At 39.5% G+C, this 12,594-nt stretch overlaps 1 protein-coding gene across 4 annotated transcripts in view; it reads right to left on the reverse strand.

Annotated features, from left to right (window-relative positions):
* The window catches only part of TBC1D1 (TBC1 domain family member 1), a 284,776-nt gene that overhangs the window by 52,999 nt on the left and 219,183 nt on the right, over nucleotides 1-12,594 (reverse strand). For all 4 annotated transcript variants that reach the window (XM_064285966.1, XM_064285964.1, XM_064285963.1 and 1 more), the window contains one exon: nucleotides 10,418-10,603. In XM_064285966.1, the coding sequence (XP_064142036.1) occupies nucleotides 10,418-10,603 (186 nt within the window). The remainder of the gene's footprint in view (nucleotides 1-10,417; nucleotides 10,604-12,594) is intronic.

The raw sequence follows: 12,594 nt of genomic DNA on the forward strand, positions 1-12,594 counted from the left end.
ACTGCCAAACTTTTAGTTAGCAGCCAAACTCTTACCCACTATGCCACCGGGGTTTCCTCCTGCTGAACGGTAACTGCAAACAGTTCTGGACTCGTGGTGCCAACGTACATTTATTTCTCTGGTGGTGAATTATGCTGTGACTGTGTCTGGCTACCCTAACACAGCCCAGCAAGCAATGCAAGGAATTTCCGCTGAAGTCAAAAGAACTTCCTCACACAGTCAGACATATCTGACCAGGAGATGCAGCTTAAAAAAGCTGAATCCGGAGGCAGGGCCAAGATGGCAGACTAGGTGGATGCTACCGCGGATCCCTCTTGCAACAAAGACTCGGAAATACAAGGGAATCGATCACATACATAACAATCTACGAACTCTGAACAACAAACACAGATTTAGAGACGGAGAACGAACAAATACGGGGAGACAGCGATTGTTTTCAGAGCCAGGAGCCAGCGTACCAGTCAGCGGATTTTCTGGAAAAACTAGTTTCCCAGTGATGGCTCGGAGACAGCAGTCCATATCAAACCACATAAAGAAGCAGACCATGACAGCTTCTCCAACCCCCCAAACAAAAGAATCAAAATCTTTCCCAAATGAAGATACAATCCTGGAATTATCAGATACAGAATATAAAAAACTAATTTACAGAATGCTTAAAGACATCACAAATGAAATTAGGCTAACTGCAGAAAAAGCCAAGGAACACACTGATACAACTGTTGAAGAACTCAAAAAGATTATTCAAGAACATACTGGAAAAATTAATAAGTTGCAAGAATCCATAGAGAGACAGCATGTAGAAATCCAAAAGATTAACAATAAAATTACAGAATTAGATAATGCAATAGGAAGTCAGAGGAGCAGACTCGAGCAATTAGAATGTAGACTGGGACATCTGGAGGACCAGGGAATCAACACCAACATAGCTGAAAAAAAATCAGATAAAAGAGTTAGAAAAAGATGAAGAAACCCTAAGAATCATGTGGGACTCTATCAAGAAGGATAACCTGCGGGTGATTGGAGTCCCAGAACAGGGAGGGGGGACAGAAAACACAGAGAAAATAGTTGAAGAACTCCTGACACAAAACTTCCCTGACATCATGAAAGACGAAAGGATATCTACCCAAGATGCTCATCGAACCCCATTTAAGATTGATCCAAAAAGAAAAACACCAAGACATATTATCATCAAACTTGCCAAAACCAAAGATAAACAGAAAATTTTAAAAGCAACCAGGGAGAAAAGAAAGGTTTCCTTCAAGGGAGAATCAATAAGAATAAGTTCAGACTACTCAGCAGAAACCATGCAGGCAAGAAGGGAATGGGACGATGTATACAGAGCACTGAAGGAGAAAAACTGCCAACCAAGGATCATATATCCAGCAAAACTCTCTCTGAAATATGAAGGAGAAATTAAGATATTTACAGATAAACACAAGTTTAGAGAATTCGCAAAAACCAAACCAAGGCTACAAGAAATGCTAAAGGAGACTGTTCAGTCAGATGACCAATAATATCAGGTACCAGCACAATACAAGGTCACAAAACAGAACGTCCTGATATCAACTCAAATAGGGAAAGCACAAAAACAAACAAATTAAGATTAATTCTAATAAATAAATAAATAAAACAATACACATAACAGGGAATCATGGAAGTCAATAGGTAAAAGATCACAATAATCAAAAAGAGGGACTAAATACAGGAGGCATTGAACTGCCAGGTGGAGAGTGATACAAGGCGATATAGAACGATACAAGTTAGGTTTTTACTTAGAAAAATAGGGGTAAATAATAAGGTAACCACAAAAAGGAATATCAACTCCATAAGTCAAGAAAAAAGCCAAGAAAAACGTAACGGCTCAACTAACATAAAGTTAAACATTATGAAAATGAGGATCTCACAATTTACTAAGAAAAACGTCTCAGCACAAAAAAGTATGTGGAAAAATGAAATGGCCAACAACACACATGAAAAGGCATCAAAATGACAGCACTAAAAACTTCTTTATCTATAATTACACTGAATGTAAATGGACTAAATGCACCAATAAAGAGACAGAGAGTCACAGACTGGATAAAGAAACACGATCCATCTATATGCTGCCTACAAGAGACACACCTTAGACTTAGAGACACAAACAAACTAAAACTCAAAGGATGGAAAAAAATATATCAAGCAAACAATAAGCAAAAAAGAAGATGAGTAGCAATATTAATTTCTGACAAAATAGACTTTAGACTTAAATCCACCACAAAGGATAAAGAAGGACACTATATAATGATAAAAGGGAAAATTGATCAGGAAGACATAACCATATTAAATATTTATGCACCCAATGACAGGGCTGCAAGATACATAAATCAAATTTTAACAGAATTGAAAAGTGAGATAGACACCTCCACATTTATAGTAGGAGACTTCAACACACCACTTTCGGAGAAGGACAGGACATCCAGTAAGAAGCTCAATAGAGACACGGAAGACCTACTTACAACAATCAACCAACTTGACCTCATTGACTTATACAGAACTCTCCACCCAACTGCTGCAAAATATACTTTTTTTTCTAGCGCACATGGAACATTCTCTAGAATAGACCACATATTAGGTCATAAAACAAATCTTTGCAGAGTCCAAAACATCGAAATATTACAAAGCATTTTCTCAGACCACAAGGCAATGAAACTAGAGATCAATAACAGAAAAACTAGGGAAAAGAAATCAAATACTTGGAAAATGAACAATACCCTACTGAAAAAAGACTGGGTTATAGAAGACATCAAGGAGGGAATAAGGAAATTCATAGACTGCAACGAGAATGAAAATACTTCCTATCAAAACCTCTGGGACACAGCAAAAGCAGTGCTCAGAGGCCAATTTATATTGATAAATGCACACATACAAAAAGAAGAAAGAGCCAAAATCAGAGAACTGTCCTGACAACTTGAACAAATAGAAAGTGAGCAACAAAAGAACCCATCAGGCACCAGAAGAAAATAAATAATAAAAATTAGAGCTGAACTAAATGAATTAGAGAACAGAAAAACAATCGAAAGAATTAACAAAGCCAAAAGCTGGTTCTTTGAAAAAATTAACAAAATTGATAAACCATTGGCTAGACTGACTAAAGAAATACAGGAAAGGAAACAAATAACCCGAATAAGAAACGAGAAGGACCACATCACAACAGAACCAAATGAAATTAAAAGAATCATTTCAGATTACTACGAAAAATTGTACTCTAACAAATTTGAAAACCTAGAAGAAATGGATAAATTCTTGGAAAAACACTACCTACCTAAACTAACACATTCAGAAGTAGAACAACTAAATAGACCCATAATAAAAAAAGAGATTGAAACGGTAATCAAAAAACTCCCAACAAAAAAAAAAGTCCTGGCCCGGACGGCTTCACTGCAGAGTTCTACCAAACCTTCAGAGAAGACTTAACACCACTACTACTGAAGGTATTTCAAAGCATAGAAAAAGACGGAATACTACCCAACTCATTCTATGAAGCTACCATCTCCCTGATACCAAAACCAGGTAAAGACATTACAAAAAAAGAAAATTATAGACCTATATCCCTCATGAACATTGATGCAAAAATCCTCAACAAAATTCTAGCCAATAGAATCCAACAACACATCAAAAAAAATAATTCACCCTGATCAAGTGGGATTTATACCAGGTATGCAAGACTGGTTTAATATCAGAAAAACCATTAATGTAATCCATCACATAAATAAAACAAAAGATAAAAACCACATGATCTTATCAATTGATGCAGAAAAGGCATTTGACAAAGTTCAACACCCATTTATGATAAAAACTCTTACCAAAATAGGAATTGAAGGAAAATTCCTCAACATAATAAAGGGCATCTATGCAAAGCCAACAGCCAATATTACTCTAAATGGAGAGAACCTGAAAGCATTTCCCTTGAGAACGGGAACCAGACAAGGATGCCCTTTATCACCGCTCTTATTCAACATCGTACTTGAAGTCCTAGCCAGGGCAATTAGGCTAGACAAAGAAATAAAGGGTTGTCCGGATTGGCAAGGAGGAAATAAAGCTATCACTATTTGCAGATGACATGATCGTGTACACAGAAAACCCTAAGGAATCCTCCAGAAAACTACTGAAACTAATAGAAGAGTTTGGCAGAGTCTCAGGTTATAAAATAAACATACAAAAATCAATTGGATTCCTCTACATCAACAAAAAGAACACAGAAGAGGAAATAACCAAATCAATACCTTTCACAGTAGCCCCCAAGAAGATAAAATACTTAGGAATAAATCTTACCAAGGATGTAAAAGACCTATACAAAGAAAACTACAAAGCTCTACCACAAGAAATTCAAAAGGACATACTTAAGTGGAAAAACATACCCTGCTCATGGATAGGAAGACTTAACATAGTAAAAATGTCTATTCTACCAAAAGCCATCTATACATATAACGCACTTCCGATACAAATTCCAATGTCATATTTTAAGGGGATAGAGAAACAAATCACCAATTTCATATGGAAGGGAAAGAACCCCCGGATAGGCAAAGCATTACTGAAAAAGAAGAAGAAAGTGGGAGGCCTCACTCTACCTGATTTCAGAACCTATTATACAGCCACAGTAGTCAAAACAGCCTGGTACTGGTACAACAACAGGCACATAGACCAATGGAACAGAATTGAGAACCCAGATATAAATCCATCCATGAATGAGCAGCTGATATTTGACAAAGGACCAGTGTCAGTTAACTGGGGAAAAGATAGTCTTTTCAACAAATGGTGCTGGCATAACTGGATATCCATTTGCAAAAAAATGAAACAGGACCCATACCTCACACTAAGCACAAAAACTAACTCCAAGTGGATCAAAGACCTAAACATAAAGACTAAAACAATAAAGATCATGGAAGAAAAAATAGGGACAACCCTAGGAGCCCTAATACAGGGCATAAACAGAATACAAAACATTACCAAAAATGATGAAGAGAAACCCGATAACTGGGAGCTCCTAAAAATCAAACACCTACGCTCATCTAAAGACTTCACCAAAAGAGTAAAAAGACCACCTACAGACTGGGAAAGAATTTTCAGCTATGACATCTCAGACCAGCACCTGATCTCTACAATCTACATGATCCTGTCAAAACTCAACCACAAAAAGACAAACAACCCAATCAAGAAGTGGGCAAAGGATATGAACACAAATTTCACTAAAGAAGATATTCAGGCAGCCAACAGATACAGGAGAAAATGCTCCCGATCATTAGCCATTAGAGAAATGCAAATTAAAACTACGATGAGATTCCATCTCACACCAACTAGACTGGCATTAATCCAAAAAACACAAAATAATAAACGTTGGAGAGGCTGCGGAGAGATTGGAACTCTCATACACTGCTGGTGGGAATGTAAAATGGTACAACCACTTTGGAAATCCATCTGGCGTTATCTTAAACAGTTAGAAATAGAACTACCATACAACCCAGAAATCCCACTCCTCGGAATATACCCTAGAGATACAAGAGCCTTCACACAAACAGATATATGCACACCCATGTTTATTGCAGCTCTGTTTACAATAGCAAAAAGCTGGAAGCAACCAAGGTGTCCGTCAATGGATGAATGGGTAAATAAATTGTGGTATATTCACACAATGGAATACTACGCATCGATAAAGAACAGTGACGAATCTCTGAAACATTTCATAACATGGAGGAATCTGGAAGGCATTATGCTGAGCGAAATGAGTCAGAGGCAAAAGGACAAATATTGTATAAGACCACTATTATAAGATCTTGAGAAATAGAAAAAACTGAGAAGAACACATACTTTTGTGGTTACGAAGGGGGGAGGGAGGGAGGGAGGGAGAGGGTTTTTTATTGATCAATCAGTAGATAAGAACTGCTTTGGGTGAAGGGAAAGACAACACTCAATACAAGGAAGGTCAGCCCAATTGGACTGGACTAAAAGCAAAGAGGTTTCAGGGATAAAATGAATGCTTCAAAGGTCAGTGGAGCAGGGGCGGGGGTCTGGGGAACGTGGTTTGAGGGGACTTCTAAGTCAATTGGCAAAATAATTCTATTATGAAAACATTCTGCATCCCACTTTGAAATGTGGCGTCTGGGGTCTTAAATGCTAACAAGCGGCCATCTAAGATGCATCAATTGGTCTCAACCCACCTGGAGCAAAGGAAAATGAAGAACACCAAGGTCACACGACAACTAAGAGCCCAAGAGACAGAAAGGGTCACATGAACCAGAGACCTACATCATCCTGAGACCAGAAGAACTAGTTGGTGCCTGGCCACAATCGATGACTGCCCTGTCAGGGAGCACAACAGAGAGCTCCTGAGGGAGCAGGAGATCAGTGGAATGCAGACCCCAAATTCTCATAAAAAGACCATACTTAATGGTCTGACTGCGACTAGAGGAATCCCGGCAGCAATGCTCCCCAGACCTTCTGTTGGCACAGGACAGGAACCATCCCCGAAGACAACTCATCAGACATGAAAGGGACTGGTCAGTGGGGGGGAGAGAGATGCTGATGAAGAGTGAGCTAATTAAATCAGGTGGACACTTGAGAGTGTGTTGGCAACTCTTGACTGGAGGGGGGATGGGAAGACAGAGAGAGAAGGAAGATGGCAAAATTGGCACGAAACGAGAGACTGAAAGGGCTGACTCAATAGGGGGAGAGCAAGTGGGAGAAGGGAGTAAGATGTATGTAAACTTACATGTGACAGACTGATTGGATTTGTAAATGTTCACTTGAAGCTTAATAAAAGTTAATTAAAAAGAAAAAAAGCTGAATCCGCATATTTCGCCGTTGGTCCAAGCAGCATCCTGCTGTTTCGGTATCCTGATAACATTGCTGCTGTCGAAAATCTGTGACCTTCAAAAATGTCTTATCACCCAACACAGGTGGCACATCCCTGCAGCAAGTGTCAAGGCTCCAAGGCAAGAAGTTTGGACACAGGACCACATTGTTTAAAATAGTAACAGTCCACAAACCCCTGTTGTTTATGGGGTTAGGGAAAGCCAGGACTAAACAAGGTCAAATGTAACTTTGCAAAAGTGTCATTTTTCAAAACATCTATTACCATTTAGGAAATCCTGGTGGTATAGTAGTTAGTGCTACAGCTGCTAACCAAAAGGTAGGTAGTTCAAATCCACCAGGCACTCCTTAGGAAACTCTGTGGGGCAGTTCTACTCTGCCCTATAGGGTCACGATGAGTAGGAATCAACTCAACGACAGTGGGTTTGGTTTTAGTTTATTACCATTTAACCCACTGCCACTGAGTCGATTCTGATTCATAGCAACCCTATAGGACAGAGTAGAACTGCCCCATAGAGTTTCCAAGGCTGTAATCTCTATGGAAGCAGACTTCCACGTCTTTCTCCTGTGTGGCAGCATAGGTCAGCGCTCAGTTGCTAGCCAAAGGCCAGTGGTTCGAACCCACAGCTACCCCGTGGGAGAAAGGTGTGGTAGTCTGCTTCTGTAAAGCCTTGGAAATCCGTATAAGTTTATATGGGGCAGTTCTACTCTGTCCTATAGGGTGGCTATGAGTCAGAACTGACTCAACGGCAACGAGTACTACCATTTAACATGGATGTATAAACTAACTTGGATTTTGTGACTAAGGCTCAGGTCTGATTTATGCCCACTGTGCAGGGTGGGCTGCCACTGCCCCATCCCTAATTCTACTCCATTAGCAACTGCTTTCACAGACAAAACTCTCTCGCCAACTGCCACCATTTCTTGAAAGCTTAGAAAGGCTAAGAGTCTGGTAAGCGCAGCAAGCAGTGATCCCAAACTTGTAGAGGCTTTAGAAAAGCTACTCAATATTTGTTTTTATAATAAACATAATTTAATTAGAAATAAACCTTTAAAAATTAAAATGCCTGCAATTACAATTCAAAATTTAATGTGCTATTACATCACTGTACAGATGTGATATTTGTAATCTTTTAATCTAGTTAAGAGCCCTGGTGGTGCAGTGGTTAAGAGCTCAGCTGCTAACAAAAAGGTCGGCAGCTCGAATCCATCAGGCGCTGCTTGGAAACCCTATGGGGGTCAGTTCTACTCCGTCCTATAGGTTTGCTATGAGTCGGAATCAACTCGACAGCAATGGGTTTGTGTTCGGTTTTGAATTTTAGTTAAGCATGAAACGCTAAGTTACATGAATCAGTTCAGGCAATGACGTGCCACTGAAAATGAGCTGTTTGGGGAAATCACGACTTCTGCTTCCAACTGTCTACAGTGGATTGGGGTAGACTGAGATGACGTGGCTTGAGTCTTTCCAGGATGCAACGCTTCCAGAATAATAAAGAGGTGTTCCATATATTTGAAAGCCAGGAAATAGGCTTAACCATAGGAAGACTCTCTCCATTCACGTTCCTTCCATTTCTTTCCCAAAAAGCATGCAAGGCAGCTTAAAGCCTTGATAAATTTCAAGAGCCACTCCCAGTTGCAATTTAACCTTCCTTTAAGAAGCAATTGGAAAAAATGCAATAGAATGACTGTCTTTCTAGTACACAGAAAACTTCCCAGTTAGTTCTTATCAAATCTTGCTTCTGTATTTAATGAGAAAGTTCCATGCCCACCCTGACAAACAAAACTACCTACATATTTTTAGGCAAATCATGATTAGGCTCTTATTGCTGGTTATTTTTCTCAAGTCATACAAGTACTTCACACCCTAATACAATGGGCAGATGCTTCATATATTCAGCAAGTTTATTCTCCTTCCACCACAGAGATAAACATACAGTGACTTTTATGAAACTACAAAGAGAAATGAATTCAAAAAGTAAAATAAAAGACCACACAGATTTAATACTGCCAACAAGCCAGATGAATGAAGAATGAAAGATGCTGGCACGGGCCAGCAAATTTACTGCAACACCTGGCCCATTGTTCCAGGTAACCTTAGGAAATGTACCCGTTCACTCTAATCTGTCCGGTCATCATTTACACTGCAGTGTGTGCTTTGCTTTGTAGCATACTGGTATCACCTAATCAGTTACAGTCACAATTCCTTCCAGCATTCCTAGAACCTGGTCAGAGTCATTCTAATTTTACAGCTACACCCTGATTTTACATGGCTGTCATTTGCAAGAAGATTGGCTAGGGTAAGCATTACGGTTTATGACCTACATGATGAATGTAAATGCCTTTTTACTTTTCAACAAAAATCCCAACCCGTACGTGAATATAAGTGCTGTGCTCCAAAACTGTCACTTAGCCGATGACATGCTCACTGATGCCATTGCTATCAAACTCCTCTTAGACTCTGATTTTAGACTTACTTTTCGGCACACACAAGAAGATGGTAGAAAAAGAGTTGGAATAAAACTCCTCCCCCTGTGACAGGACCTTGTGGAGCATCCTCACAGTTATAAAAAGCCCATTCCAACTGTTGGACTACTTTCATAGCAGAAGGGTCTTATTACTTTATGCTTCACTTCTTGTTACTGGTCAAAAAATGAAAGACTCATTTTGACTATGAATCATTCATCAAATCTGGTGTCTTAATGAAGTTTATTATTTTATTTTCAATTCATTATTTCATTTTTATTAATGACAAACATCAAGATCATTATCAAAAGATGAACATTTATAACCACGGAGGAGGTACAATTAAATGCTGTCTAATTCCAAAATGGTCCAGGCAATGGCATCATGAGTGAACTACCTGTATGGCTTTCCCTTTCAAAGAGTTAAGTTCAAACCTTCCAAACAAAAATTCTCATTGTTTTATATCCAGGCAGCTTTCTGCACTCCAAAGACAGTGTGCTTCCCCATTGTACCAGGACAGGTACATAAGCTTCGTTTCTTAGTTACTTTGAAAAAAGTTATTTATTTATTAGTTCAAGTGACAGTATGGAAACAAACTTTCAAAATTCATGTCTTGTTTTGATACTCTCAGTATCAGAACAGGTAGAGCTCAGCTAATGCTCAAGTTTAGCCCCCTTTTTCCAGGTTAGCAACTCGCTAAAAATGCACACAGAGCAAGGCATATAAACTTTAACAATTTAGGCAGGATCGGTTCACACCTAACAGTCAGGTGTACACTACGGCTGAGGACAAAGTAGGAAGAAAGAAAGAGATGACAGTTTTCAGAATGTTAGAGTTTAAACTTGAAGGTTGCATCTTGAACTTCCAGATACTATGCCAATAATGACCATATGAAAATAATCAATATAGGTGTCTGATTATCATTAAATCTTCAGAAAATATTTAATCTACTTTTGAAAAAGTAAGCAGATCTACAGGAAAAAGTGAAACATATATGTATACACGTGTGCATGATGTATTAGGCCACATTGCCCTTTAAGAGATCATGCTTATATCTGATTTGATTAAGATCATCAGGCCTGTTCAATATCAAAAACAGCAAACCAACCTTGTAGCTTCTGATTCTCCTTCTCCATTCTGAGGAGCAGTATCTGCTGTAGAATAGCCTTTTGCCATAGCTCTCGAAGCTCACGAGATGTCCTTTTCTTTTCCTCTGGTACCAGGCCAGAGGACCCATCTTCACAAACTGGTTCTAAAGGAGACCGTGGCGGGAGTTCGCCCAGGTCTGGGTAATCTGGAGAGGGAAAAGAACATTTCAGAAAGGTCATTTTTCAATGAAAATTAATACTCAAACATGGTGCCAAATCAGCAAACTCTGCTCATTTAGATAAAATGGTACCACCAACTTTAAAAATGTTTTTTAATATAGGAATAAATTATGTTTGAACCACAAACATGAAACTTATATCAGATAGTAAGCACAAGTTACAGTGAACAGCATCTGAGAAAATATTCAAAGATATCTAGCTTTTAAGATATAATGCTTTTATCTTTGTCTGAGTTTAAAATCAAATTGTGGACATGTTATCAGGAGGGACCAGTCACTGCAGAAGGACATCATGCTTGGTAAAGTAGAGAGTAAGTGAAAAAGGGGAAGAACAAGATGGATTGACACAGCAGCTGTAACGATGGGCTCAAACATAGCGACGACTGTGAGGATGGCGCAGGACCAGGCAGTGTTTCGTTCTGTTGTACAGAGTGGTCACTATGAGTCGAGATCGACTCAACGGCACCTAACAATAACAGTAGCAAACATTCATATATATAAGCATTTGGCTGCTAACCAAAAGGTTGGCAATTTGAATCCACCAGCCTGCTCCTTGGAAACCCTATGGGGCAGTTCTACTCTGTCCTACAGGGTAGCTATGACTCGGAATCGACTGGATGGCAACGGCTAGTACTAGACTGTTTTAAGGGCTTTGTGTTTAATAATTTAGTTAACATTCACAACCATCCTATGGCGTGGGTACTGTAACTATTCACAATTTAAATAAAAACAAACTGGCACAAAGGGAGCTTAAGTAACTTGCCTCATGTTACATAGCTAGAAAGCAGTAGAGCCTAGATTAGAACCCAAGTGGTCTGGCTTTCATGTGCTTGTTGCTGTTGTTAGCTGCTGTTCAGTCAGGCCCCAACTCAGGGCAACTCCGCACATAAATACTGCCCGGTCCTGTTCCATTCCCGTGATTGGTTATGGACTGGACCGTTGTGATTCAAAGGGTTTTCATTGACTGATTTTGGAAGTAGATCACCAGGTCTTCTTTCCTAGTTTGCCTTGGTCTGAAACCTTTGCTGATACCTGTTGGTATCACAGCAACACGCAAACCTTCACTGACAGACAAGTGTTGGCTGCACATGAGGTGCACTGGCCAGGAATCAATCCTGGGACTCCTGCGACAAAGGCGAGAACTTGACTACTGAGTTATATGCCTAGGTATTTTGAAAGATGATGGAAACATATTCGATAGCCAGTAGTAACGGTGACCATTAATCAGGGCTCCAAACTGGTTCATTCCAGTTTGACGTCCTGCTGAGAATTTGCATTTCTAACATGTTCTGCTGAAAGTGAAGAGGGCTTGAAGCACTTACTGATGAAGATCAAAGACCACAGCCTTCAGTATGGACTGCACCTCAACATAAAGAAAAGAAAAATCCTCACAACTGGACCAATGAGCAACATCATGATAAACAGAGAAAAGATTGAGGTTGGCAAGGGTGTCATTTTACTTGGATCCATAATCAACATCCTTGGAAATAGCAGTCAAGAAATCAAAAGACACGTTGCATTGGGCAAATCTGCTGCAAAAGACCTCTTTTAAAGTGTTGAAAAGCAAAGATGTCACTTTGAGGACTAAGGTGCACCTAACCCGAGCCATGGTGTTTTCAATCACCTCCTACGCATGTGAAAGCTGGGAGATGAATAAAGAAGACTGAAGAAGAATCGACGCCTTTGAATTGTAGTGTTGGAGGAGGCGACGCCTTTAAATTGTAGTGTTGGAGGAGAATATCGAATATACCAAGGACCACCAAAATAATGAACAAATCTGTCTTAGAAGAAGTACAACCAGAATGCCCCTTATAAGCAAAGATGGCGAGACTACGTCTCACATACTTTGAACATGTTGTCAGGAGGGATCAGTCCCTGGAGAAGGACATCATGCTTGGTAAAGAAGAGGGTCAGCAAAAAAGAGGAAGACCCTCAATGAGATGGATTGACACAGTGGC

This window comes from Loxodonta africana, chromosome 5 (assembly GCF_030014295.1).
Source record: "Loxodonta africana isolate mLoxAfr1 chromosome 5, mLoxAfr1.hap2, whole genome shotgun sequence".
NCBI lineage: Eukaryota > Metazoa > Chordata > Mammalia > Proboscidea > Elephantidae > Loxodonta > Loxodonta africana.